Raw genomic sequence first — 26,546 nt, 5'->3', positions numbered from 1 at the left:
CTGGCACATAGTTGGCACTCAATGTTTGATGATTAATTGGTTACTGAGATTACTAGAGTTCTACCATCTTAATTCTGAATATTTTGCTTTGTGCATAATAATAATAATAATAATAAATAATTCTGATATAATAGTTCTCATTGGTTGAGCACTCATCATTCATTCATTCATTCATTCACTTAACAAATTCATATTGAACAATTATTACAGAATGGGTGCCAGCTTAGTACTAAGGATGCCACAGTGAACATGATATCCCACAGCCTCCACCCTTTGGGCCCTAAGCTGTCACATTCGCCCTTTGCCTCGTCTATGTGACTATATTACATAACCTATCTCCTTTATTCCTTTCAACAATGCCAGAAGAGAAGACATATTTTGAAGGGTTATACTATGTTAAACAAAGACAATTATAGACAGCACCTGCTTTTGGTTGACAATAAAATACAAGAGAACCAGATATTATGATAAAGGAGTCAAAAGAAGAAATTTTTAAAAAACTCGAAAAAGTGCATGGAGAATATAGGGAAGCAAAAAATAAAATTTCGCAATTGAAATCCTTATTGGAGATAGTGAAGAATAGAACTGATACTACAGAAGATTTAATTACTATCATAAAGCAGTAGTTCCTAGACGGACTAATACAGAAGGGGAGACTGTGCTACTGGCTTCAGTAAAAGCAGAGTGGGCAGGGACAAGAAGCCACAGAATATGGCTGAGGGACATTAAGTGGAAACAGCAAGAAGCCCTGAATTGGTTTCTGCTCACCAATCAATCCAGTCTGCAAGAGATTCATTACCCAAGCAAGTGGGGCCCATGGCAATTTAATCTCATATACCTTTGGTGCTCATGTTCTCTTCTTGAAAAATATTACTGAAAATATACCCTGCACAACTAAGAAACAGAACAAAAATAAGAGCTTAAAAATGAAGATGTTATGTAATAATAGACCTCTTGGTAAATACTGAAATCTGTTAGAACTAGAAATGTCTAAAAGGATATGTAAATTTTGCTATAATATGTACACATATCTTAAGATTTAGTCTGAAGGTCTGAATTGTAAAACATTGGAATAACAATAAAAATCTGGAATGATAAGAGTGCTATACTGAATTTGCAAAAATAAGAAGTAGAAATACAATTTCTGGCGGGACGGGAGTTGGGATTAAAAGTTTGGTGAGCTTATCTAGAATAACAGAGGAATCAAAATACCATATTTATTTTTACTTTAATAACCTGAGAAATGGAGAATAAAGAATGTTTTTTTTTTAAAATCTCATTAGGAGAAGAATACATTATTCACCTTCCAAAAACATGGTAGGTTAGAAGAGGAAAGAACACATAAACCACACACTGCTAATACACACACACAAAATGGAAGGAAACAGGAAATACAAAATAGAAATCATATAGTAATAGACAGAAAGAAAGCCAAATATTTCACTCATAGCAATAAATGCAAATCCATAAACCTCTTCTATTTAAGCATAAAAATTCAGGTTGGGGAAAAAAAGGAATCTAAAATCCAATTAAATATTTTTTTTTTTTCAAAAAAAGCACGTAGCTAACGTGACAAAAAAGGTTTAAAGGGTAGATAAAGGCATATCAGGCAAATATAAAACAACAAGTTGGAGGTATTATTGTAACAGAAGGTTTTATGACAAAAGTGTTAAGCAGGATAGGATGTTATTTTATTTGAACAGGAATATTATGAACAGGAATATTATGCACTGTGATGACCCTTTGTGAGCCAAGCAACTTTGCATTAAAATATGCAACACAGATAGAAATGAAGAGAAAGATGACAGGCGAGAAAATAGGGCTTCTGTGTCGAGCTTCCTTTTGGGCAGGCTGGAGCCTGGATCTGCCTGGGAGTGACTTTTAGAAGTATTAAAGATTTTTCCGTGTTTTATTTTTAATTTGCTTCTATTTCTATTGGTTAGAATTTAAAGGCAGACTATTTTTTTTCCCACTCACTAATTACTACTTTTTCAATGTTCACTAAGTATTAGGTGTGTGCTGTGTTAGCTGATGTGGGAATAGGCACATAAGTCAGACCTGATATGTCTTCAAGGAGCTTGCCAAAGTCTAGTCTGTTTGGGAAATGTCATGCCATCAGAGAAAACAAGTGGTCACCCAAGAACTGGAGAAAGCATTTTAATTGGGTTTTGATAGATTTGGGACTGGGTTAGACGGAGAGATGGAGCAGGAAGGAAGGGCGCTCCAGATGTTCCAGAAGGAACAGCAGAACACTAGGGCAAAGAAAAATGGGCTCAGAAACAATATTAGAACCTTCCACAGGGAACGGGGTGTCTGAGGGAGAGTGGTGAGAAATATGGTAACATGGGCAGTCCTCTCTACCTCCCTTCGTCCTGTCTTCTCTTGTGACAGCAGTCAAAGAGTTTTACATTTTCAAAGCGATGACTTGCAGGTCCCACGTGCTTCCCCAGAACATAACAAGCCCCTAACAGGTATTACTTCCATTTCTTTGTGAGACTCTAAGATCTTTCCTTCCTTGGAGCCCACCAATATCCATTTCTGCTCCATCTTTGCTGGAAGGAGTGTGGTTTACTTTTTTATTTAGGTAATTTTCAGTGAGAGTTTTCTTAAAATGAATAGTAGTTGACAGCAAGAATAAATTTTCAGAAAACCAACAGAAGATGCTTGCTTAAAAGTATTTTTGTATCCCTTTAATTGAAAGGTGCTACGTACAATGTTTTCTGAGGACATTGAACCTGAATCCAAGTCTTAATAAGTCATTAGTGAATTTACAACTTCATTGTTTAGTGAACACAGCTTTGTCTTTTTAGTTTTATGTATATATGTATGTGTGTGTGAGAGAGAGAGTGTTTTTCCATTCAAGGTTTGGTTTATCGGTCTTTTTGAGCAATCAGATGAGGTCAAAATAGGTCAGGAAACAATTAAACTAACGTTCTAACAAGAGGAGAGCAGAGAGGTCCTGGACTCAGTGTAATGTAATATTTCCTCATGTTATATTATTCATTACAATGGCAACACAATGCTATTTGTACAACATTATCAAGGGTCCATCTGCATTTTAAATTCATTCCTAGTGGAGGATGTTTTTATATTGCATCTTGTAGCATTAGAGTATGTTTATAGATGTAGTGATGCTGTTAGTGCCTTGTCCAGATCTATTTATCATGTTGAGGCAGTGAGTGTTAGATGCTGTAAGAGTCCATGGGTGCCCTTTATTCAGAGAACTGTTCTCAGCCAAATGGGGTCCTCTCTGCCTGGGGTGTCACACCCCACTGCCTCTTGGAGACAGCCATAGTCAATGGCTAAGTGACAGGAGTATACAAAGGCCAGCTTCTCTGTCTCAAGGTGAGACTACTAGGCTACTAGGTGATATAATCCTGTGTTCCAGAGCACAGGCCAGCTTCTCTGTCTCAAGGTGAGACTACTAGGTGGTATAATCCTGTGTTCCAGAGCATCCCATGGGTAGGACCAGTCTGAAGCCAGTTCCAGCTGAGATCACATCCTTGCTTAGCTCCTTCCCCTGACCCTCCCGTTTCTCTGATTCCCCTTCTCCTGAAGGCACTCCCCACAACAAACCATGTTCACAAGAATCTCTATCTTAGTTCCTAATTCAGGTATTTTTGCCTAAGACAAAGCCATTATTATTTTCCCAGTGGTTTATACTTGGAAAGTTTGAGAGTTAATAATTCTTTGACTCTACATTGACTGTATAAGAAAACTTGAAATTTTAGGCAGTGAAATCTGTTTTGCTAAATATTTGCATAGAAAATACGAGCCCATTTAATATGCTGTGTCTTCTGAGTGGACATCAACTAAAAACATCTAGTTGATTTAAAAATAGTTTTGGAAACAAGGTATCTGGTAGTAAATAGAAGAATGGAGTCCCTTAGAAAAACCTTAATTGATGGAGTAGACTAATGCACTGAGTTAGTTAGTACATGTTGACTTGTTCAATTCTTTGAAATTTCAATGAGATGCAGATTACCAGAAGGAAATCCAATGCTCTTTTGAAATGAGTCACTGTAGATAGTTAATTCAATGTAAAGACAGAGTGTCATAGATGGAAAATGTTTAGTTGATGCATAGTGAAGATGCACAGTGAGGATGAGGTCCCTACCCCTCGCTCCCATTGCCAAGGCCTAAGCATGGCAAGAGCAGATGTGCCTGGTGGAGGCAGAATGTCTATCCAATCAAGAACAAGAGGATTCTCTTAGTCTAAGACTTGGTCTTGAGTCCTGTTGACTCAAAGAGTGGGACATTCAGAGTGGGAGTTGACAAGCACACTTGACTGCCTGTTTCTCATGGGTCTCAATGATTACCTTTGGCTCATAGGCGACCACATTTTTCTGGAAAGGGATAGTCTAAGGGAGTGATCATGAAAGGTAAAAAAATGTCTTGGAGGCAAGATTAGATGGGCAGGAAGGCATGCCACATGCCTGCTTAACCTAATAGGCCTGGGAACCAGGTCTGTAGGGGAGGAGCAGTCTCAAGTGTCAGGGGCAAGGGCAAGGGCAAAGCTGGCAATAGGGAATGAATTACAGAGTGAAACAGCTAAGGAAATTATAAGCAGATGGTCAGGGGATGAGGCTGAGGTCCTAGTCTACTTTTATTGGTCACTTTCTTGTGGCAAATGTATAGCTGTTCCAGTTTCAAGGCACAGGCAGTCAGGCAAGGCCCGGAGTGAGGCCTTGTGAACCTAACTCCCAGTGTCCATTCTAACTCAGAAATCCTAGACAGTGAGGATGCCAGATTCCTTTTATTTTTTAAAGAAATATCCATCAGCTAGAAACTACATAAATGAGATTTGATTTTTCTTGGCCATTATTATATAACCTTTAGTTCTCAGTAGAAAGTAGAAAAAAAAATTGCTTTAATATATTTTCTAAAATGTCATTCTAAGAGGATAATAGCAGGTGGTCTTTTCCTAGAATTCAGAATATGAAGATGACCTGTGACTCGAAGAAACAAATCTTCAAGTGATGTATGTAGAGACAAGAGGCTAGGTTTGAAGAGGAAAGAAAGAGAAAAGGAACAGATCAACCGTGCTCTACTCTCACTGACTAGAAAGGCCTATGCATTGTTTCAGGAAGTTAAAACATTCATCGGCTCTACTTCACCTCATTCTTCTTCCTCCCCTTACTTCCTTCTTCCTGCCTTTTCTCTCTCCCCTTCCCTCCTGCCTCTCTAATTCCCCCCACCCCTTTTTAAGAGGAAGTCTACTGTTTGGTTTACTTTGTTTGTATCTTTGAATAGAGCAGCAAGTCTTGTTGACTACTTTTTTCCCCTCTTTCTTTTTTAAGATAAAAGGGCAGCTACAATACAAATTTAATTGTGGTAAGAGTATCACAATTAAGTATAGCGCAATTCTCTTTAGCACAGGGCATGTTTTCTTTTGTAATTTTCAAAAGAGTCTTTCAAAATTATTGCTGTACTTGAGGTATACCTAGAATCCTCTTTAGGGCAATGATTGTGACATTCCTCAGTGGTGAACTCATTTCGTTACTCATTTTAAAAACACACATTCTGTTTGTCTTTTCACGCTGGTCACAATGAGATTTAAAATAGACTTGTCATCACCTACTTAAGGGTTATGAATAGCACTGCCTTGAAAAGGCCCGGTGGAAATTTGTGTAGAAATTGAAAGTGAGGCGTCAGACTCAGAAGCTACTAGCAAGGCAGACACAAAAACTAAATTGGAGGCCAAATGGCCTAAGTATTCTGAACATGGAACACAGTGAGAACCCCTCCCCACCGTGCTCGCAGTCAGATGCTAGGCGTCACATCCAGATGGAGAAGTAAAGTGGAAGGATATGACCTAGCAGAATCTACTGAACTAAAAGGATTAGCAATCCAGAGACCATTCTCGGTACTGTGGTAGATTGAATTATTTACTCCATTCTTCATCCCTTTCTGTACCTGGGCCCTTTGCCAGGTGGCTTTGTAGTCCGTACTACTAGAGGCAGAGTATATTTCTCCATCCCTCGACCTGGGATTGGCCTACGTTCTGCTGGAATGCCAGTAAAAGTGACAGTCACCTCCAATTTAAGGCCTTAATAGGCTTTGTAGGCTTCCACTTGTCCTTGCCATGAGAAGGACATGATATGGCTAGCCCACTGGTCCAAGGAAAGAGTAAGAAATATGAAACAGAGAGAAGATGAAGTAACTGATCTGAGTATGGATCAGCCAAACCCCAGCTGATCCAAAGATGCCTAAATAGGAGTAAAAGAAAGCTACTTTAAGCGCTGGAGTTTTAGAATATTCGTTAGGCAGCATTGTTTTTGGAATCCTTGATTCACACAAGCACTGTTTCTAAATGTGGCCTGTTTGAAGAAAGAACATGAATAATAATGAATAGAAAGTGAGAAAGTGAGTAGATAATGGTTTTCTGAAAATGAGGACAGGCCTTGTATGTATGGTTATAAGAGGGGCTGACATTGCCCCCCATTTTGAATATCCTTCCCTTTACCTGGGTCTTGGTCAGGGGTAAAGAGAATTGCAGAACCTTGCCTTCCTGGCCATGTTGGAAACCACTGATCTGTCCAGTTTCAATGATGACAGACACTGGCCTCTTTGGAAAGCGACAAACATGTCAAGTCTCATTTCAAAGAATATAAGATAATTAAATAAGAAAAGACCTTCGAGACAAACTATGCCCGACAGAAGTTAAACCACACGCTGCTCACAAGGCAAGCCATTCAATTACAGGTCAAGTGCTTCAGTTAAATGATTAGATTCTCACGGAAATTGGCCTTTTGACTTTATCTCTTGTTCCCAAACCTTCCTTCTAAAGCCATGTGGAATTGGTCTCTTGACTCTTCCAATACGGCATTTTAAAACACAGCTGCACATCCTAAGTCTTTCCACATCAAACTCCCAGGGTTCCTCACAATTTCTTTTGACATACTATATGCAGCATTATGAACACTCTCTTTTAAACACCCACTTGCTTGTCCATCCTTCACAAAAAACTAAATGCAGAGTTAGAGATGATGCTTAAGGTGTATGCAGAACATTGCTACGTAGATGATGAGAGACTAATTACTTGTGGTTATCGGGACATTATTTTTTCATTATTTATGCCTATTAAGTTAAAAAAATTTTTTTTTCCTATAAACTAATTTGGTTTACCCTCCAAATATCTTTCTTTGTCTCAAGGAGACTAATGATTATTTTCTCTTTTAATAATAATAATACCAACTCCAATGGGCTCCCTTTACTGAGAGCCTACTAGATGCCTGGTACTTCTCCTCTTCCAGTTCACTAATCCATACAAACCTGAGAGCGGTCTTATCATCTCCATGTAAAATGAGGACACAGGTTCAGAGTAGGAGTGTCGCTGGCACTAGGTCACACAGCCTCACGGGGCTCAAATTCGGGCCATCTGATTCCATGCTCATGGTCTTTCTACCATCCTCACTCCCTCACCTCATTTTATCTGGCAAGGGAAAGGGCTAACTACGACATAAGAATAGTCAGGAGCAAAACATGGGTCACTGCTCTCTCATTCTGAGCACCAAACAGAAAGGTACCTCTTTGCCCAGTTTGAATGAAAAGGCCTCTCATCATGTGACATTACAAAGCCATCAGCTGAAATACAACCATTGCATGATTGACGTCAGAGTCAGATGGAAAGGAATCAACAGAAGCCAGTTTTGTGATTAGCCAAGGTTTTCTCTTCTGATTGTACAAGGTTTTCTCTTCTTCTAGACAGCCTGCCTAGAAGAACGGCCTCCCAAGGATGTCCATGTCCTAATCCCCAGAACCAGTGAATATGTTATGCTTCATGGCAAGGGGAAATCAAGGTTGCAGATGGAAATAAGGTTGCAGACCAGGTGACCTCGAGATGGGAAGATTATCCTGGGTTATCCAGGTCGGTCCAGTGTAATCACAAGGGTCCTTGGAAAGAGGGAGAGTCAGGACCACAATGTGAGAAAGATGCAAGCTGCCACTACTGACTTTGGACATGGAAAGGGGCCACAAGCCAACGTGCAGCAGCTTCTAGAAGCTGGAAAAAGCAAGAATATAGATTCTCCCCTAGAGCCTCCAGAAAGGAACGCAGCCCTACTGTCACCTTGATTTTAGCCCAGTGACACCTATGGAAAAGTTTTGGCCTCCAGAACTTTAAGGTACTAAATTTGTGTTGTTTGAAGCCACTATTTGTCATCATTTGTTACACTAGCAAAAAACCACTAATACACTGGCAGGAAATGTATGTACACTGGTTGCTAATGACTCAAGCTACCCCTTTCTCCAGAAAATTTTCTTCAACAGATCATAAGCCACCTTGTCCAATGGGTAATGAAATGGCATCTGTCATGGGAACAGGAGGGAAAGCCACTGATACCAGGATATAAAAGGCTGGCTTCAAGGTAGGACCGACTAGTGCAATTCATGTGCCAAAGCTCCCGCAGGTCAGGCTGACAGAGACTCCAGCTGAGACCATGTCCTCGTTTAGCTCTTTTCCTGCTCCGTCCACCTCTCTCCCTCTCCTTTTTCCTGATAGCACCAACCCCCTAACGCCCTCAATAAATGAGATATAACTGTCATACTCAGAAGAGATGCCAGGCCACAGGGAAATGGTTCTGAGGGGGAGATGCGGGGTTGAGAAGGAGGGACATCTGTCAGGTGAGAGGAGCTGGAAGGTGAGCAGAACATATACTAGCTTTTTGCCTAGGGCCATACCGGGCTCTGGCCCCAGCTTGACTATCTAAGGCTCTTGACTTTAAAAGCGCTCTTCTCTGAAGCATTCATTGTCAAACCTGAAGCTGAGTGTCCAGGCTATAAGCGACTAGGAGCCACAGCATAGGCCTGGCGTGGGGACCAAGGGGTGGAGAAGACTTGTCTCTCACATCCCTTTCCTCTCTGTTCTTCCTGGCACTCTAAGCATTCAAATAGCTACACATCTGAGGTATTAGCACCATCTCAGGAAGATAATCTACAACTGGATGGCCTTGCATCTGCTGATTTTCAGCCTTATTTTCCTCTCCTGATTCCAGCTTCTGCCCTTCAGCTTCTCCTACTGAGGTTGGCAGGGGATTGGGGGTGGGGGTACATCCTCACACTCCCTGAGAGCAGACATTGGCCTTTCCTTTCCTCATGTTCTGTGGTGACTGGTCAATTACCAGGATACACTGCTGCTCTTGAAACCACTGGTTTAAATTCACTTGAGTCCCACCAAATTCCCTCCGTCTATTTGGTCACTGAGTTTCTGACACAGGAGACACAGAAGAATGTGAACTGAGGAATCTCTGTGCATGTGGCTCTGAATGGCCTACGTTTTCCTTTTATCTGAGGCATCACAGGTCACTCTTTTCATCTGGGTACAACCCTAGGACTCTCAGGCTATCACCATTTCTCTGAGGTACCACAAGTGAGTTCTTTCCAGGTTCAGAGCTGTAATATTGGCTGAATCACCTTTCTTGCCTGGTTCAGTACCTCCCCAAGGTCCCCTCATATGAGAATCATCCTTCCCACACCTGCCTATCTGGGTCATTCACCTGGAATTCACCAAGCGATAGGCCCTTCCCCAGGCTGCCCCAGGTAGACATCGCCACACACATGTAGTGGATGCTGCCATGTGGCACTCCGATCCCCCTGCAGAGCTGAAGCATTCGATCCCCAAATGCTCAGTGTCTTTGCCTCCCCCTGATTCCCTCTCTGCTAATTGCCCTCAGCCAAAAAAACAAAAAACAAAAAAAAAACAACAACAAAAAAACTGCTTTATTCAAAATCATGTCCCCTGCCCAGGGGCTGCCCATACCCAGCAAGAGGTGATGCAGGGGTATGAAGTCCCAGATCTTCAGTCTCAATGCAAGTTACACTATCTCAAGGGCTAGAACCCCTGGGGGAATCCACTGAGGGCTTTGTTACAACTGTAGCACAACCTAGGTTCTCCCTCTGCCCAGTCTTGCTTCCTTTACCTTTTCACAAATACTGTTTCTCCAAAACACACCCAAGCAATCCTCCTGTGTGTACATCTCTGAGGCACAAAGTCTGTCTGCGGGTACCAGAACCGTGCTATACCACTCCCCCTTGGCTTTTCACAGGGCACTGGGACCTGGAGGAGAGGACAGGGGATAGGCTTACCCACGATCATGTGGTTGCAGACATCACAGAAAGTGGGCTTCTTGAAGATGTGTTCCTGAAAGGCATGGGCCTTGCCGCTGCCCGGATGCAGACCAGCCCTGGTGGGTGTGGACGTCAGGCTTCCGGGGGCAGGGAGTGGGCTGGAGTTGGGGCTGACCTCAGCCAGCAGGTCCGCTGGCAGCTTCACGTCGCTGTTGGTTCGCTGGAAGAAGTTGTCAGCACTTTTGCTCCGCAGACTCTTGGTCTTGAAAGAAAGTGATCGTTTTAGTTTCTGGAGCTGCAATGCAATGACAAAACAGACTCTCTTACCATCAGTCGTGCAGACTCATGCTGTGAGGCTGGGGTCCGCTCCACGCACCGCTCGCTTCCCACTGACACCCTTAGCCCCCAGAAGGCTCAAACATGTCCCTGTGTAGGTGGGGTGATGTCAGTGGCTTGAGGGTATTCGGCAGCTGCTCACTCTATCCCCTGACAAGCCAGACTATAGAAAGAGGTTCTGCATTGGCTTAGCTTCTGCCCCTGCTTCTCTTTCTTGCCTCCTTGAGGTCCTACCAACGTGCTGTTAAAATATCCCACAACATTGAGTTTTTGACACCAATGTCTATAATGCTGGGGCTTCTGCTGGCCTTTCTTTCTTATGGTCACTTACCGGCCATTTGTCTCTATACACAGCAAAACGGTAGAAGCCACAGTCAAACTCAGAATCAATCTGGCTAAACTATCCACAGAACACAAACCGGAAACTCTCAAGCCTGCTTGGGTCTGAAGCATATGGATAAGGAATCTGCATATGTGTGTACCTCTGTGTGTGTGTGTGTGTGTGTGTGTGTGTTTGGGGCGGACACAGTGTGGAATTATCTGTCTGACTTTCTCTGCTCTTCCTCCTGCCCTGCCGCTTGTTTTTGGCCATTTGGCAAACTAGACCATTTCTCGTTAGCCTTTGGGACTCATACAGAGGCACCAAAATGGATTTGGAAAAGTACCGACTTCCAAAAGTCTGAATTTGGGCCAATCTGTACCCCCAATCCAGTCCTCGATTTGGAGCTAGAGGGATCTTTTTGAAACACAGATGTGAGCTTTTGAGGCTGTTGTTTAAATTTCTTCACGAAATTTCTTTTGTTCTTAAATTTAAAGAAAAGTTTATTGCCATGGGCTCCAAGGACTGGCAAATTCTGGATCTTGATGAGAGCGTGTACCACTGTCCACCTTGCTCTGCCCTCCCCAGTCACAGTGGCCTTTTAAAAGTCTCTAGTGTTTATCATGCATTTTTATTACCAGCCCTTAGTACATAGTTTTCCCTCTGCCCAGAAAAAAGAAATAAACCACTTAGTAGCTGCTTGACCTGCAATAGGTCACTTTGCCTTTCAGATAGTTCCTTTTGTAATTAAATATCCACGGGGACTTGGCCTGTTGCCTGGAATAAATGTTTATGGCCTGAAACTGCAGGCAAAAAGGTGCTAAGCACTCTATTCTAATAAAGGCCCGAATCAAGTGTGGTCAAACACCCCTACAGGACATATAAGGTGAGTTGATCTGGAGTTGCCAAGCCTAGCCACCTCTGCATCACCTCCCATCCTCCCCGCAACCACCGCCACCAACTTCTATCTAAGATCAGGAAGATATGGAGGTCTTTACTGCTGAGGGTAGACTGCAAGAATGCCATAGTTCTCTACCCTTCCTCGTCCCCATTCTCCTTTGCAATGCGACTTTGCAGCTCCTCCCACCAAAGGTGGAGCATGTTTCCCCACTCCTTGAATCTTGATGATTTTGGCAATTTGACCAATAATATAAAGTGGTAGAAGCAACTTTAGGCCAGTTCCAAGCCCAGACCTCAAGATGCATTGCATGCTTCTGTCATCTCTCTTGGAAATGTGCCAAACTGCCATATGAACAAACCCAACTTAGCCTAAAGGATGATGAGAGATGCATGGTCCAGTCACCTCCCATCACTCAAGTGAGACCCCAGAAGCAGAGCCACCTGCTTCCTTGTAGGGACTGAAGACACTTACATGAGACCCGAAGAACTGTCCAGCTGAGTCCCACTCAAATTATCAACCCACAGAACCACCAACTAAAGAGGTGACTGACCATTTAACATTAAGTTGGGTATCAGTCGTGTGCACACAACACAATGCTGTTCTCCCCACCTTCCTGGCACGTGGTGGGATTATACTTTGCTGCCTATTAGAAGTTGGCTGTGGCCATGTGAAGCCAACTCACCACTTCAGGAAGCCATATAAGGTGAGGCCCTGCAGGGCCCTCTAGAGAAGCCCCACTGGGGCCAGCAATGGGACATTACCAGCCAGAAAAGGCTAGTGAGAGAAGCAACAGCCTCCATAGACAGATCAGAAACAGTGGGCCAGCCAAGACTCTTCTCTTGTCTCTTTTCATCTGCCCTACAGCCCAAACCCACCAGAGGAGCTGGAGCTGTTGAAGAAGGAGGAAGGAGGTGCTCCTGAGTTATTTTGGAATTGTTTGTTACTATACAATAACCCAGTGCATCCTGACCGACGTAGGAGAATGGAGTCATGAGCCCCTGGAAACAGTATTTATTTTGAAAAGGACCCTCTGTCTCCAGAGAAGCTAAGTTAGAGGCAAGCATGAAACAATCACTTTTAGAAACTGAGGCGAGGACATGAAAGCAGCAAAGAGGCAGAACACATCTTTTACACTTCAAGTCCTTCCCGCTATACATCGGCCTGGTGCTGGAGGAATGGAGATTTAAATAGGAGGTGAGATTGAAGTTTTATTTTAGACGGATTTAAATAAAGTGTCCAGGAAGTTAAGGAATCTGCCAATACTTTGTCATGGGCTATGCAAACCCAGGGAAGGGAGGTTTATCAAAACAAATACCATTGTATAGAAAAATAAACTCATTTTCTGTTTCTCCTCCATGGAGTTTAGTTAGTTCAATAAGTTGGCTACTCTTGTCTCAAAAATAGAACAATAACACCTACTCTGATTACATCAGGGGACATTTGTGAAGGTTGCAGAGGATAATGTATGAGAAAGCTGAGAATTCCATGTGATACAAACAGAGGAGGATGATAGGGTGGAAGAGGGGAGGAAGGAGCTGGCATTGTGGAGCTAGCCTGAGTGCTTCACCAGGTGATCCTTCTTCATCTTCCCAATCATTCAATAAAGACTTTGTTATTTTCCCCTGGAGAAGCGGAGGCTGAGAAAGGTTGAGAAACTTGTCCAACATCACACACAGCTTATGTGATTAAAGACCAAGTTTCAAAATTAAATCCGCCTTCCTCTAAACCTCATACTGGTTTGTTGACAGAGGTTGAATGGGGGGCTAGAGGAGAGCTACCATCGCACCCAGGCACATGGAACTACTTCCGGTGGTCAACGAGGGAGAAAAGGGATGTGGAGTGGGAAAGCAAATCTACTTTTGGGAGCTATCACTTTTATTTTATATATCTCAAATAACAAAAGTGCATGCTTTCTTTATCAAAGGGGAGTATCAGACATCACTGTATGGCCTTCTGCTGCCAATGCAGGGGAAGTGCTGGGGTGATGCCTACGTACACGCAGTCTGGTCCCCCTCCTGTGCTCATGTGCTTCCTTCAAACCCTTCCATGGTGTGTTATGTTCCCCAAAAGTTTAGTTTGATGCCAAGAAACCTGGAACATTTTTCTTGCCTTGAAGGATGTGGCTGGAAATTGTGTCAGAGACCTTTGGCGCCTGCCTGCCTCTATAGCTAGAGAATCTGCCTTGGAAGCCAATGTGACATTTGTTATTCAAGTGGACAGTTTAAAAGAAATGCCTACAAGTTAAACGAGTCTGAGCAGTGAGCTCAAAGGAACATGCTTTCTCCAATTATCCCTAAAAGAGCAGAGGCCAAATGAGAACATACAAAATGCAGAAATAGAAGCAAACTCTGATAATAGCAGATGTCACAAAATGGTTAGCTTCCACACATCACTGCCACAACCCAGCTCCATTCTACTTATAATAATAATGGTAAAAGAAACAGATAGTTTTGAGAACTTTACTATATGCTAGAAACTACTCTAAATACTTTACTTCATGTAATCATCCCAGCAACTCTACAAGTAAGAGATCATTCATTCATTCACTTATTAAAATAATTCTCTAATAAACACTTATTGGGTGACTACTGTGAGGCAGACATAGCCCTTGGCTTTAGTAATACAGCAGTGACAAAAGTAAAATCTTTCCCCTTAAGGTTTAACATCTAGTGGGTAGAAACAGAAAATAAATAATGTAAAAAAGATGTATAATAATATAAATTTGGGTAGGGATAAGGGCTATGAAGGAAATTGAAGGCTTCTCTGACAGGTAACATTGGAGCAGAGATATGAAGGAAGTGAGAGTTTAGCTACTTTAGAGAAGAGCATTCTGGATAGTGGGGAAACCAAGGGCAAAAGCCCCTACAAGAGAACAAGGTAGATGTTTGTGAGGAGCACCAAGAGGTTAGTGTGTCTGGAGCAGGGAAATGAGAGAGAGAGAGTAGAGAGGTCAAGGGCCAGCTTCATATAGAACTTGCAGGTCATGGCAAGGGTTTTGGAATTTATCCTAAGGGTGATGGCTTTGAGCAGGGATGTGATAGGGACTGACTCTTATTTTAAAAAGCTATTCCGGCTGCTGTGTGGAAAATAAGACCATAGGAGAGCAAGATGGAAGCAGGGAGACCAGTTGAGAGACCCCCTTGCAATTATCCTGGCGAGAAGTAATTTTGGCTTGGCCTAATATAGTAAGACATGGGGCATGTTTTGAAGGCAGAACCAATTGGGTTTGTTGAGGGGTTGAATGTAGAATATGAGGGAGAGGGTAGTTGAGAATGATTTCAAGCCTTTTGATTTGAGCAACTAGGTGAATGGAGGGACTATTTACTGAAAGGAAGAAAAGTCGGTGTAGGGAGTGGGGTGGGGATCAGAGTTGAGTTTTGGGTAAGTTTAAAATGCTTGGTTTGAATTCTAGTGTTGCTGCCAAGTAGGCAGTTGGATCTATGATTCTGGAATTCAAGGAACAGGTCCAAGCTGCAGTAATGCACTTGGGAGGCATGAGCATATAGATAGTATTTGAAGCCAAGAAACTAGATGAGATCACTACGTATTGAGTACAGACACTGATAAGAAGTGATCTGAGGACAGAGCCCTGGAGCATGCCAATATTTAGAGCTCAAGAAGATTAAGGACAAAGAAATTGAGGAGGGGCCAGCAAGGAAAAAGAAAGATGAAAAAGAGGGATGTTTTAGAATCCAAGGGAAGAAAATGATTTAAGAGAGAGATAATAACCAGCAGCATCGAATGAAGCTTGAATGTCAAATAATATAATGGGTAGGGGGTTGGCCATTACATTCAGCAAAGGGAATGTCTTTGGGAGACCTTGACATTAGCCTTAACAGGACCTTCATAGATTCAGTGAGGTGGTGAGGTGAAAACGTTACTCATAAGATTTCAAGAAAGAATGACTGGAGGGCACAGGAGCAGAGGTAGTGCTTGGGCAGTTTTGCTATAAAGGGGATTAGTAAAAAGAGGCAGTCGCTGGATGGGGGTGTAGCATCCGGAGAGGCTTTCTGTTTTGTATCATTTAAGTATGGAAGATTATTTCAGCATGTTTTTAATCTGGTGACACAGAAGAGAAAGGAGGGAGTGATGTCCACGAGTAGATGAGAAGGGGTGAGACGCAGCACACTGAAGGGCTGACTTCAGCTCAATGAGGCAGTTTACAGAAACAATTCTACCTCCTGAGCCAGTGGAAAGGGGAAATAGAGGGAGGGGATGATGTAAACTGGAAGAGAGAGAAGACACGGAATAGCTGTTTCAGAGAATAGAGATCAATGCACACTAGAAGGATGGGAGGGTGGCACAGAGGGTCCATTTCAGGAGATTACCTCATTTTACAGTTGAGGCAACCGAAACCCAAAGTTAAATGGCGAGTAAGTGGCAGAATGAAGACCCACATGCAGGTCTCTAACTCTAAAGCCCCTTAAGCCAAACAGACTTTCATGAGAAGGTTTTCCACCCTGACTTCTCCTTAGTAAAATTCCTCCGCTTAGTGTGCTTTATCTTCCTGGTGCCAGCTGGAATTTTAGCAATAATCCATGCGGTTGCCATGTTGAACAGCACTTCTATGGTAGTTAATTGGGGGAGAGCAGAAATCAGGCGTCATTAGAGCAATGGAACACGGAGAGTTAGAGCCTGAAGGTGACTGTAGTGGCATGCCTATCGATTTACCAGTCCATCCTGCAGTGGCACGTAAAGTTAATTAAGCAGCTTGCGCTTGATCATTTCAGCCAGGATCTAAAGGCTGCACTATATGGGAAAAGGGAGGGGGAAGTTGGAGCAAATGAGTCTCTGCCCACACAGGCATAAATCAGGAGGCACAGTCACCATGTCAATTTAGTTTCCTGCCTGTTGACAGTTAACCACAAAGTCGCCTCTCTGGACATTTCCTTTGCTGTTTCAGACCAAACCAATAATGCACTGGCTTTTGCTTTGGAATTAAAATGAGGTCATCAGAGAACATTCAGCAAGCAAATGTCTTCCCCTTAATGCCCATATGTGATCTACATCTTTGATTTTAAAATGAGCATGTTTTCCTTTTTTCATATTTCAGATTTTCTAAAATAGGGGTATGCCTCCAATTGAAATGCTCCTTCTTTTCTCTTCCCCCCCCCCTGAAAAGTTATTAAATCAATTGGTGACAAGGGAATAGATTATTTGTCATAATGTAATATAACAGTCCCCACAAATTGCCTGTAAAACCCAGCTCCCTTCACACTCCATCGGCCATGCGGATTCACTTCATTTATTCTAAGTTTGGCTGATGCTGTGGTCTGTCAGAGTTCTTCCCACCCTCGCCTCTAATATTTTACCCATGGCTCCCCACTCAGAGAGTGAATATTGGGAGCTTGAGAAATGTAATGCCTATGATAAGGACTGAATTTCTCATCAACATCTTTACCCATCCACAGCCTGACGTCCTTTAAGGCAAGTATAATACATTCCAGGTCCTGGTTTGATTTAGTCTGAGTGTCACCTTCGAGTCAGAAATTGTCTCCTTACATCTACCTGGCTCTGCAAAAACCAATTGTTAATGAAAATATGAACAAAGCAACAGTTAGTGAGTACTAACTAGAACAGCTATCTTTGTCTTTTGTGACATTTTTATTTTAAAGAGTCTTGTACTCTTTATACAATTGTCTTTTACTATACCTCAATCTGGGCTTGTCTGATGTTTCTTTACAATTAGATTCAGGTTATACATTTTTTCACACTGAAATATTGCAAAAGTGACGCTTTAATTTCAGGAGGTATATGATATTTATTTCTGACTTTGTATTTTATATTAATTTACTTGTTTGTTGAGTATCTACCTCCCACACTAGAATATAGCCTCCATGAGGGCAGAGAATTTTTACTGTTCTATTAACTTCTGTCTCTCAGAACCTCAAACAAAGCCTGGCATATGATAGGTGCTCAGTAAATGTTAAAAGAATGAATTTAGGTGCGGCTAATTCTAAAAGTCAAGTATACTTAACCACCAGAAAAAATGCTCACTCCGGCATCCTCCAGAGAATTCCAGAAAACTTTTACTATCCTGCATATTCTTGAGCAGTTACAGCATGACAGGCAGCTTGAAGGTGCCTTGAGCAGAGAAGATGCATCCTGTAGTGATTCCCTGGGGGCTCTTAGGTGCATATTTTCAAGGCTGGCCCAGAGGAAATGTTGCAGCAGGCAACTTAAGGCTGTGCAGATCAGGGACCTGTGACATTGCTGGTTGGAGGAGGGTCTGTGAAGTGTGCAGGTAAGAAGCCATGCCAGATGATGCTCTCTGGGATGTGGAGGAAGGCTGAGGTGTTTCACAGGTTCAGAGACTTCTCAATACAGTCACGTTAGTCCTTGGAACATCGGGAAGGTTCTGCTCTGCTCATCACCTGTCCGGAGTGGGACATGACGGATGCCTCCAGAGCTCTTGTTTGTAAAATTTCCTATTGACTCAGAAGTGGGAGCGTGAATGTGAAAGGTGGAGAGGAAAAGCAAGGTGGAGGCTGACTGAAAGAACGGGCCCACAGCTCATTTTCCCAATGTAGGTTCTCATCCCAAGGGTGAGGCCTGAGCTGGGGTGTTTGTGAATGGAGGCAAAAAGGAGGTTGGTGGCAGGGATGAGGGGAATAACAGTATGTTAATTGTCGGACTAACATTTTGCTTTAGATGGACTTAACTTTGAATACTTGAAAATGAGATTCATAATAACAACAATGAAAGCTATGACATATGCTCAAGTGTTGTCAAGAGGCAATGAACAAAATTCCAACCAACCATGTTAGAAGAGTGTGAGAGGAGAAAAATAAGGCTAAGAGCTGAGGGCACCACAGTGTGTTCAGGCCTTTAATAGACTGGTTTCCTTATCTCTATTTAAGAATTGTTTTCATATGCACTAGATAATTACTGGCAGGAGCAGAACTTGAACATAAACTTCTGAGTCCACATCTGGAGACCTTTCCTATAGCCTGGTTCTAATATTCTGTATTATACTAACTCAATATAATATTTAAGTCTTGAAAAGAGTGGCTAATAAAGTCAATTTATATGCTGAGTTCTTTGTGTATCTCCTACCCTGTGTATGATCCTTGACTTTTCATTTTTAAACCACTGCAGAACACCTCTAAAGCCTAGATTTACAGGAACCTAGTAAATCGTTTTTGATTAAACAGCTTGCAGCTCTAAAGGCAGCTTGTAGAATCAGAGCAGCAAGTAGAATCCTAACTCTGGAGCCTCATCCGGCATTTCTCTGGTTTTAACAATCTATCTAGCTAAAGATGAGATAAGGGAAGTTTTCTTTGTCAAATGAACAACAAAGACTTTGCTTCTCCTGGATAATTAATAATAATAATAATAATAATAATAATAATTTTCAAAAATAGAGCAATGAACTAATTTCATTACCTAACAATAGTGGATTATTTTTTTTTTTAATGATGGTGCAATAGAATATCTTATGCTGTTAAGAACAATATTGCAGATATATATTTATAATAATAATAATAAAACCCAGAGGTAAATTACACAAAATTAGGGGAAAAAAACTACAGAGTTTAAATATTAGTTATTAGGTTTTGGAGAATTAATCTGACCTTTTCAAGTCAGTTGGCTCTGAATTGCTTATCTATGAAAGAGCAACCTAGGGATAAACTCTGTGACCTACTTCCAGTTTTTCCAACTTTTTATTTAAGAATAATTTAAGTCATACAGAAAAATTATATAAAATAGTAGAGTCCCCACATACCTTTCACCTATTTTTCCCTAATGTTAACATCTTACATAACCATAATAAATTGTTTTCAACCAGGAAATTAACACTGATATAAAACTATTAACTAATCTATAGACATTGTTAGAATTGCCCATGTCTCATAATGTCATTTTTTCTGGTCTAGGATCCAATCCAGGATTCCATATGGCATTTAGTTATGTTTTCTTAGTCTATGCAATTTAGAGCAGGTCCTCAGTCTTTCTTTGTCTTTCATAACCTTGACACTTCTGAAGACTGCCAGCCAGTATTTTGTAGAATGTCCTTTAATTTGGGTTTGTCTGATGTTTTTGCATTACTGAATTAAGGTTACATATTTCTGGTAAGAATTGAACAAAGCGATGCATTCTTCTCAGTAGAGTATATTAAGGAGTATCTGATGTCAACATGTCTCATTAATGATGATATTAACTTTGGTCAATGGGTTAAGGTGATATTTGCCAAGTTGAGCCACTGTAAAATTATTAGTTTGCTCTTTGTAATCAATGAGTTTCATGTAGGGGAAATACTTTGAGACTATGCAAAAATCCTGTTTTTTGTTCAACATTTGCCCACTAATTTCAACATCCATTAATGATTCTTGCCTGCAAAATGTATTACCTGGTGTTTGCCTAATGGTGATGTTCTGTTCCCATTAGTCCTCCTATATTAATTTGTTTATTTTGCTTTTGTTTCTCTTGCTGTTGGAGTCAAATCCACAAAAACATCTCTAAGAACAATATTCAGAAGCTTGGAACCTACGATTTCTTCTATGTATTTGATGGCTTCAGGCGCTACAGTAAAGTATTTAATCAATTTTGAGTTAGTTTTTGTCTATGGTGTAAGTTTTATTCTTTTTATGAGTGGCTGTTTAGTTTTCCCAACACCACTTATTGAAGGAACTTTCATTTCTCCATTGTATGTTTTTGGGGACTTTGTCCAAATTAGTTGTTCATGTATGTGTGGGCTCTCGATTCTGTTCCACTGGTCTAGTGCCTGGTTTTTTTTGTTTTTTGTTTTTTTTTGCAGTACCAGAATGTTTTATTTACTCTAGCTTTTGTTTACTCTAACTTCATAGTATAGTTTGTAACTGGGGAGTGTAATACCTCTGGAAACAAACAAAAAAATAAATAAAATACCTATGAATAAATTTAACAAAGAAGGTGAAAGAGATGCACACAGGAAACTACAAGATATTGTTGAAAGAAATTGAAGAAGGCACAAAGAAATGTAAAGATATTCTGGGCTCATGGATTGAAGAAACTAACATTGTTAAAATGTCCATATCAAAGCAATCTACAGATTCAGTGCAATCTCTATCAAAATTCCAATGACATTTTTTCACAGAAATGGGACAAAAAAAATCCTAAAACTTATATGAAACTATACAGCCAAAGCGATCCTGAGAAAAAAGAACAAAGCCAGAGGTATTTTTCTATATTTATTAGTTAGCATTCTACTCTAGAATTCTCCATTTATTTATTAATTTATTCAGGTATTCATTTCTACAAGTATGGACTAATAGATATTTGCTTTAGTCTATGAGTTCCAATTTACTAATTTCATTATTTATTTTGTTGCTTAAATTATCACAAGCTCCTTTAGATTGGCATCTGTCTCTTTTGACACCCCCCAATTATTTTTTAACACTTTCTTAGTTTCTCACACTACAGGATTCTCCAGTCTTATCTTATATTTTCCCTGGATCAGTCTTGCAGTCAGCCATCTCTCTAAACAGCCCTGGTTAATTTTTTTGAAGAATGGTACTTACAAACTGACATCTGAGTGCTAGATGTACTCATTGCTACTGGGTCGTCATTGATATCAGGCTCTCTCACTGGACAGAACTAGAAGATATATGAATAAGTGCTTATACACATATCTATATTTATTTTTGTATCTATATACATACAACTATTAAAAACCATGAGTTTATACCAACGTACTCCCTTATTTATTGAAACATATTTCATTGTTCCCTGGTTGGTTGAATGTGAAGGTAGGGTCCTTTAAACTACAGCAGAAGAGGAGGGGACAGAAATTAGTTGAGAGTAAATAAAAAGGACAAAAATAGAGAATTGGAAATAATTTGAGGAGCAGAGAAGCTACGTAAGAGAGGTATTATGCAGGCACTTAATAAATGTTGTTTAAATTAAGTGGGTAGGAGAACCTTTTTACGTCGACAAATATTTATTGACTACCTGCTATTTATCATCCATTCTGCTGGGGATGAGGAGGGTGACAACATGCCTCTTGTCCTCAGGTTTTCATTTCACTTGGGAGAAACATGGACAGACCAGTGATACGAATTTAATGGCACTAAACAGTCTGGTGAGCCAAAGGAAAAAAAAAAAGAAAACAAATAAAGCAAAATACTGGGTAGCAGGGCTGTTGTAGGAGGATTTGAGGCAGACAGGTGAGCAAAGGAAGGAAAATGAAGAACAGAGAAGGAAGGGAGCTTTAAGTTCAAGGCATAAGAGGGTAGACAGAGACTCAAAAGGAAAGGAGCTTGAAAAATGTGTCAATAAGCCTGGACACTATCTACAGCAATAGATAATTGCTGAAGAGTATTAAGCAAGGAAGAACTTATTTATATTTATATATTTACACTTTACAATATTAATAATGATACATACATATGGTAAAAAAATTATACAATACAAAACAGAAACTTGCTGAAAAGTAAGCTTTCTTCTCACAGCAGATCCCTAGTTCAACTCAGAGTTAAACCTCCAGTAGTAATTGCTTCTTCCAGAAATGCTCTGGGCATATATCTGCATGTAAGTGTATAGATTCCCTTTTTAAAAACACGAAGGTGAATACATCATGCACATTTCTCTGTATCTTGCTTTTCCATTTCACAATGTATATTGGGACCTTTCTATTATACATGTCTAACAGAAAGGGAGATTGCAGTCTAATATTCCATTGACTAGAGGTACCAGATTAACTAATTGTTCCTCTTTTGATAGACATCTGATTGTTTCTAGTATTTTCTTGAGGCAGAGACCCGCAGTTGTTCGCCAAAATCCATTTTCACTTTCTTGCTAGGTATATGGTTAGATTACATTTCCCGAAGCTTTTGGCTCATAAATGTAGAAATAGGACTGCATTCTTGCTAATGGAATATAATGAAATGAAATCTATCACTTCTGAAACTAGGCCTAAGGCTGTGTGTATGATTGCTCTAGCTTCCCTTCCGTTTCATCCTAGCTGCAATGGATGTGGTGTTGATCCTGCTTCAACCATGGGTATTATCACAATGCCCTAGGGGATGGCAGAGCAATATCTTAGAGGGAAATGGGTCTTTGAATGATCACAAGAAGTACAGCTGCCCTGCTGTACTAACCTAAGCAGTTTACCTTGAAATCTATGTGAGAAAGAAATATATGTCTATATTTTTTGCGCCATGGAATATTTGTTGGATTTCTTTTTTTAGAGAAGCATAACCTTATCCTTACTAATATATTTTCTATTACAAACAGTACTGGAATAAATACTTTGTACATACATCTTTGCATACACATGCAAAGATATCAAAGAGCTATGGGGCTGGATGTGAATTTGCTTGGCCAAATAGGTATTTTTAAATTCACAGTCCCATTGGTTTGTATAAGAGAATGTCTCTTTCTCCATACATTGGACAATATTTGTTATAATTGATTTTAGGTAATAGGTAAAAAAAAAATAGTATATGAACTTTAAAAACTTTCAATTTCTTAAATGTCAGTAGAGCCAAATGTATTTTTATATGTTTATATGCCAATTTATGTGATTAATATGGGCAGAAACTAAATGCTCAAAACTTAATAAGTTTTTCTAGTTGGTTATAAAACTTTTTATTGATATGCACATGTTTCATAGATTTATAAAAAAACTGACATTTGTTTGGCAAATATTCTTCTCAGTTTGTCATTCATCTTTGACTTTATTCACTGACTATGTTTACAGTGGATGAATTTAAATTTTTTACAGAGTCAAATTTATCAACAATTATGCTTCTGCTAATGGCCAACATTTACTGAAGATTCACTATTTGCTTATTTTATGTGACCCCTGAGGCTGTTGCATCATTCGACTAATGTTATAAACTCACACTGACCTCCCATCTAGCTTAAGACATAAAACGAGGACTAAAGTGATCACAGGAGTCTTTTCTCACTATATTTAGGAGCAAATTCCAAATCTTGAAAAACTCTTTTCATTTAGAAATGAAGAAACCAAAACACAAACCAATAATATTCTAAGACATAAAATGAGTAAAGATTATAACACTCAGGTAACAAAGAAAGGAAGAACAGAATTATGAACATACTGACTAATGGAATACAAAGTAAACTTTATGTACTCTCAACTTTATGCCCTCAATACATTTGAAGAAATAAAATTGCTGCAAAGTAAAATAAGAAAGCTGAGAGGATTACAGTAGATGAGAAAGTGAGGAATCTGGAAGAGTTAAGAAAAGAAGTAGCAACCAATAATATCACAGTAAAATTTAAAACAATAGAAACTAAAGGTAAAAGCAAGAAAGACTAGCTCTGTAGAAAGGTTATTCAGTAACATGAGTGGGGTGTTTGAGAAGCTTGCATGGAATCTTGAACAAAAATATAATTTGAAAATCATCATAGGAGACAGTATTAGAAAAAATATATTAAAAAATTGGGTCCGGTCCTGAAAAAGATTTCAGAATGACTAGAGCAGGGACATTATTCAAGTATGAGAGAGTTCCTGGGCTAAATGAGGAAAGAAGACCCAATCTGTCCATGAAGGAATCACCATGTGTCAGGTCAGCCTAGTAAAAAGAGACATCTCTTTTCCTGTCAGCATATTAAAGTATCTTGTCAGAACCGTAAGGCGTCAAAAGTGAAGAAGGACATCCAAGCATACTGGTAGGAAAATGGGTCATCCATGAAGAAAGAAACCTTAGACTTACTTCAAATTTCTCTTCTATAATGTGAAACTATGTAAAATAAAGTTATGACCCAAGTATCCTTAACCTAGACAAATTACCATTCATGAGCAGAGAAAACAGAAGGTTGGAAAATATGGAAAATATGAAGCATACAAGGACTCGTGCTTGAAATAATTTAAACACGGTTAAGTTAAAATGACGGGTATGGTATAAACAGTTCACAAAGAAAATTCACCTGTTATAAATATCTAATGAAACAGATGACACATAATTTAGAAGTGTTTTAACAGTAATAAAAATACAATGACTTGTAGTTAACAAAACCCAAGCAGCAGTGGGTGAGTGGGTGGGGGAAATGGAGGACAAATCAGGTTGTGCTAATTTCCTCATTTTATATTGAGGAACAATAACAAGGACAGCAAAAATAATGGTGTTAGTTATAGCTGGCATTTGAGTCCTTTGCTATGTGTCATATATTGTTTGGAGAACTTTAGATATAACATCTTTTAATCCTCTGATCCACCCTATTAGATGGGTCTTATTTTTATTATCCTCATTTAAGATATAGGAGGAGACCAATGCGCTATTCCATTCTCAATACTAATATTTAGAAGCACCTAGTTGCGTAAGTTTTAGAAAAATTTTGAAAGTAGCTATTAGTGTATTTAAAAAAATTTTCAACTTATTAGAAAAAAGTACAAATAGCAAAGAATAGTTAAAAAAAGAAAAGAAAAGAGCAAGAAGCATGAAAACCTCCAGAAACAGAAAATAAAATGACAGAGAGAAAATCAAATATATGACAGTAAATGTTAATGATTATGTTCCACATCAAATAAATTTAAAATGTAGTTTAGAAGATCACCACTAAACCCAAAATAACTCCTAAAGATTAAATAAGAGAATGACAAATGCTGGCAAAGAAGAAGGCTTGGCCATATTAATATTGTAAAGAGTAGACTTTAACTTAAAAGAACTTAGTGGGGTAGAGTAGGAAGTTAGTCATTATGATACAATCCATAATGAAGTTTAAACAATTGTGAACAGTTATGCACCAAATAACAGGACATTAAGAATATATAAGATAACACTTTTAAACTGAAAAATGAAATAGAAATAAATGAATCAGTAATAAAATACTTTAACTGATATCCTTCGATCCATGATAAATCTAACATTGTAAAAGAAAGTATAAAATATCTGAACAGTTGAATTTATAATGAATATTTAATCAAGAGTATTAAGCTCTTTATACTTCAGTAAATACATTTTCTTGTCAAGAGCCTATGAAACACCCACTCAATATTACCTCATAAGCAACCAGCAGGGAATCCTCAATGAGTTCCTTAAAACAGATGATTAGAAAGGCTATATATGATGATCACAGAGCTGCAGAACAACAATTTTATAACCAAAAGGAAAGCAACGTAAAAATATCAAACCAACTGGAAATGAACCCTCACCTTCTCATTAGCTTGCACATGCACACACACACCAGCTTCCGTTTCAGAGTACTCAGAAAATAATAATGAGAATAACAATCATAAAAATTTAAGAGATATAATCACGGTTGTATTCAGGAGTGATTCCAAAGCTATGAAGTCTTTCATTGTTACAAATGAAAGAATGGAAATTGGTGAACTAAGAATGTAACTTAGAAAAATTAATTAGAAAAAGAACAACAAAACAAATACAAGGAAACCAGGAGACAGTGATTAATAGATAAAAAGAGATATTAAAGAAAATTATAAGATAGATATATTGAAGAACTAGTTTACTGAAAAAAATATTAAAATAGAAAAACTTTAATAAGAGGAAAAGAAAATCTCTCTACTAGATACACAAAATTTAGAATGAGAAAGGAGGTATTATCACAAATATAAGTGATTTGAGATCCTTTACGAACATACTTGAAAATTTGGCTTAAAAGGATAACTTTCTAAGAAAATATAAATTGCTAGGATTAATTTAGAAATGGTCAAAGAGCTGATTAGCTCAATTACTATAAGAAATGAGAAATTATTTCTAAATAATTACCTGCAAAAAGGTGGCTATACCCAATGTTTTATGGGCAAATTCTCTCCTAAATTTAAGTAACACATAAATTCTATGCCTTATGAGCTATTACATAGCATAGATACAAAATCTCAATTTCATTTGGAATAGCACTGAGTCCAGCTTTCTTTAAAGCTGAAAATGACTATATGACACAGTTCTGGCCAATGAAATGTGCATCCAAAGTAGCTATCTCCAGAGAGCTGATTTGTTGATAAAAGAGAAACCT

The 26,546-nt window shown here is 39.5% G+C and overlaps 1 protein-coding gene across 7 annotated transcripts in view; it reads right to left on the bottom strand.

Annotated features, from left to right (window-relative positions):
• Positions 1 to 26,546, bottom strand: part of STAC (SH3 and cysteine rich domain) — a 124,267-nt gene that overhangs the window by 69,411 nt on the left and 28,310 nt on the right. For 6 of the 7 annotated variants that reach the window (XM_006905755.3, XM_025039291.1, XM_025039294.1 and 3 more), the window contains exon 2: positions 10,087 to 10,363. In XM_006905755.3, coding sequence (XP_006905817.1) covers positions 10,087 to 10,363 — 277 coding nt within the window. The remainder of the gene's footprint in view (positions 1 to 10,086; positions 10,364 to 26,546) is intronic. The other variant, XM_025039289.1, reaches the window with a different exon arrangement.

This window comes from Pteropus alecto, unplaced genomic scaffold (genome assembly GCF_000325575.1).
Source record: "Pteropus alecto unplaced genomic scaffold, ASM32557v1 scaffold10, whole genome shotgun sequence".
Lineage (NCBI taxonomy): Eukaryota > Metazoa > Chordata > Mammalia > Chiroptera > Pteropodidae > Pteropus > Pteropus alecto.
The sequence above is the reverse complement of the archived record's forward strand: the minus strand, read 5'-3'. Positions and strand labels throughout refer to the sequence as shown.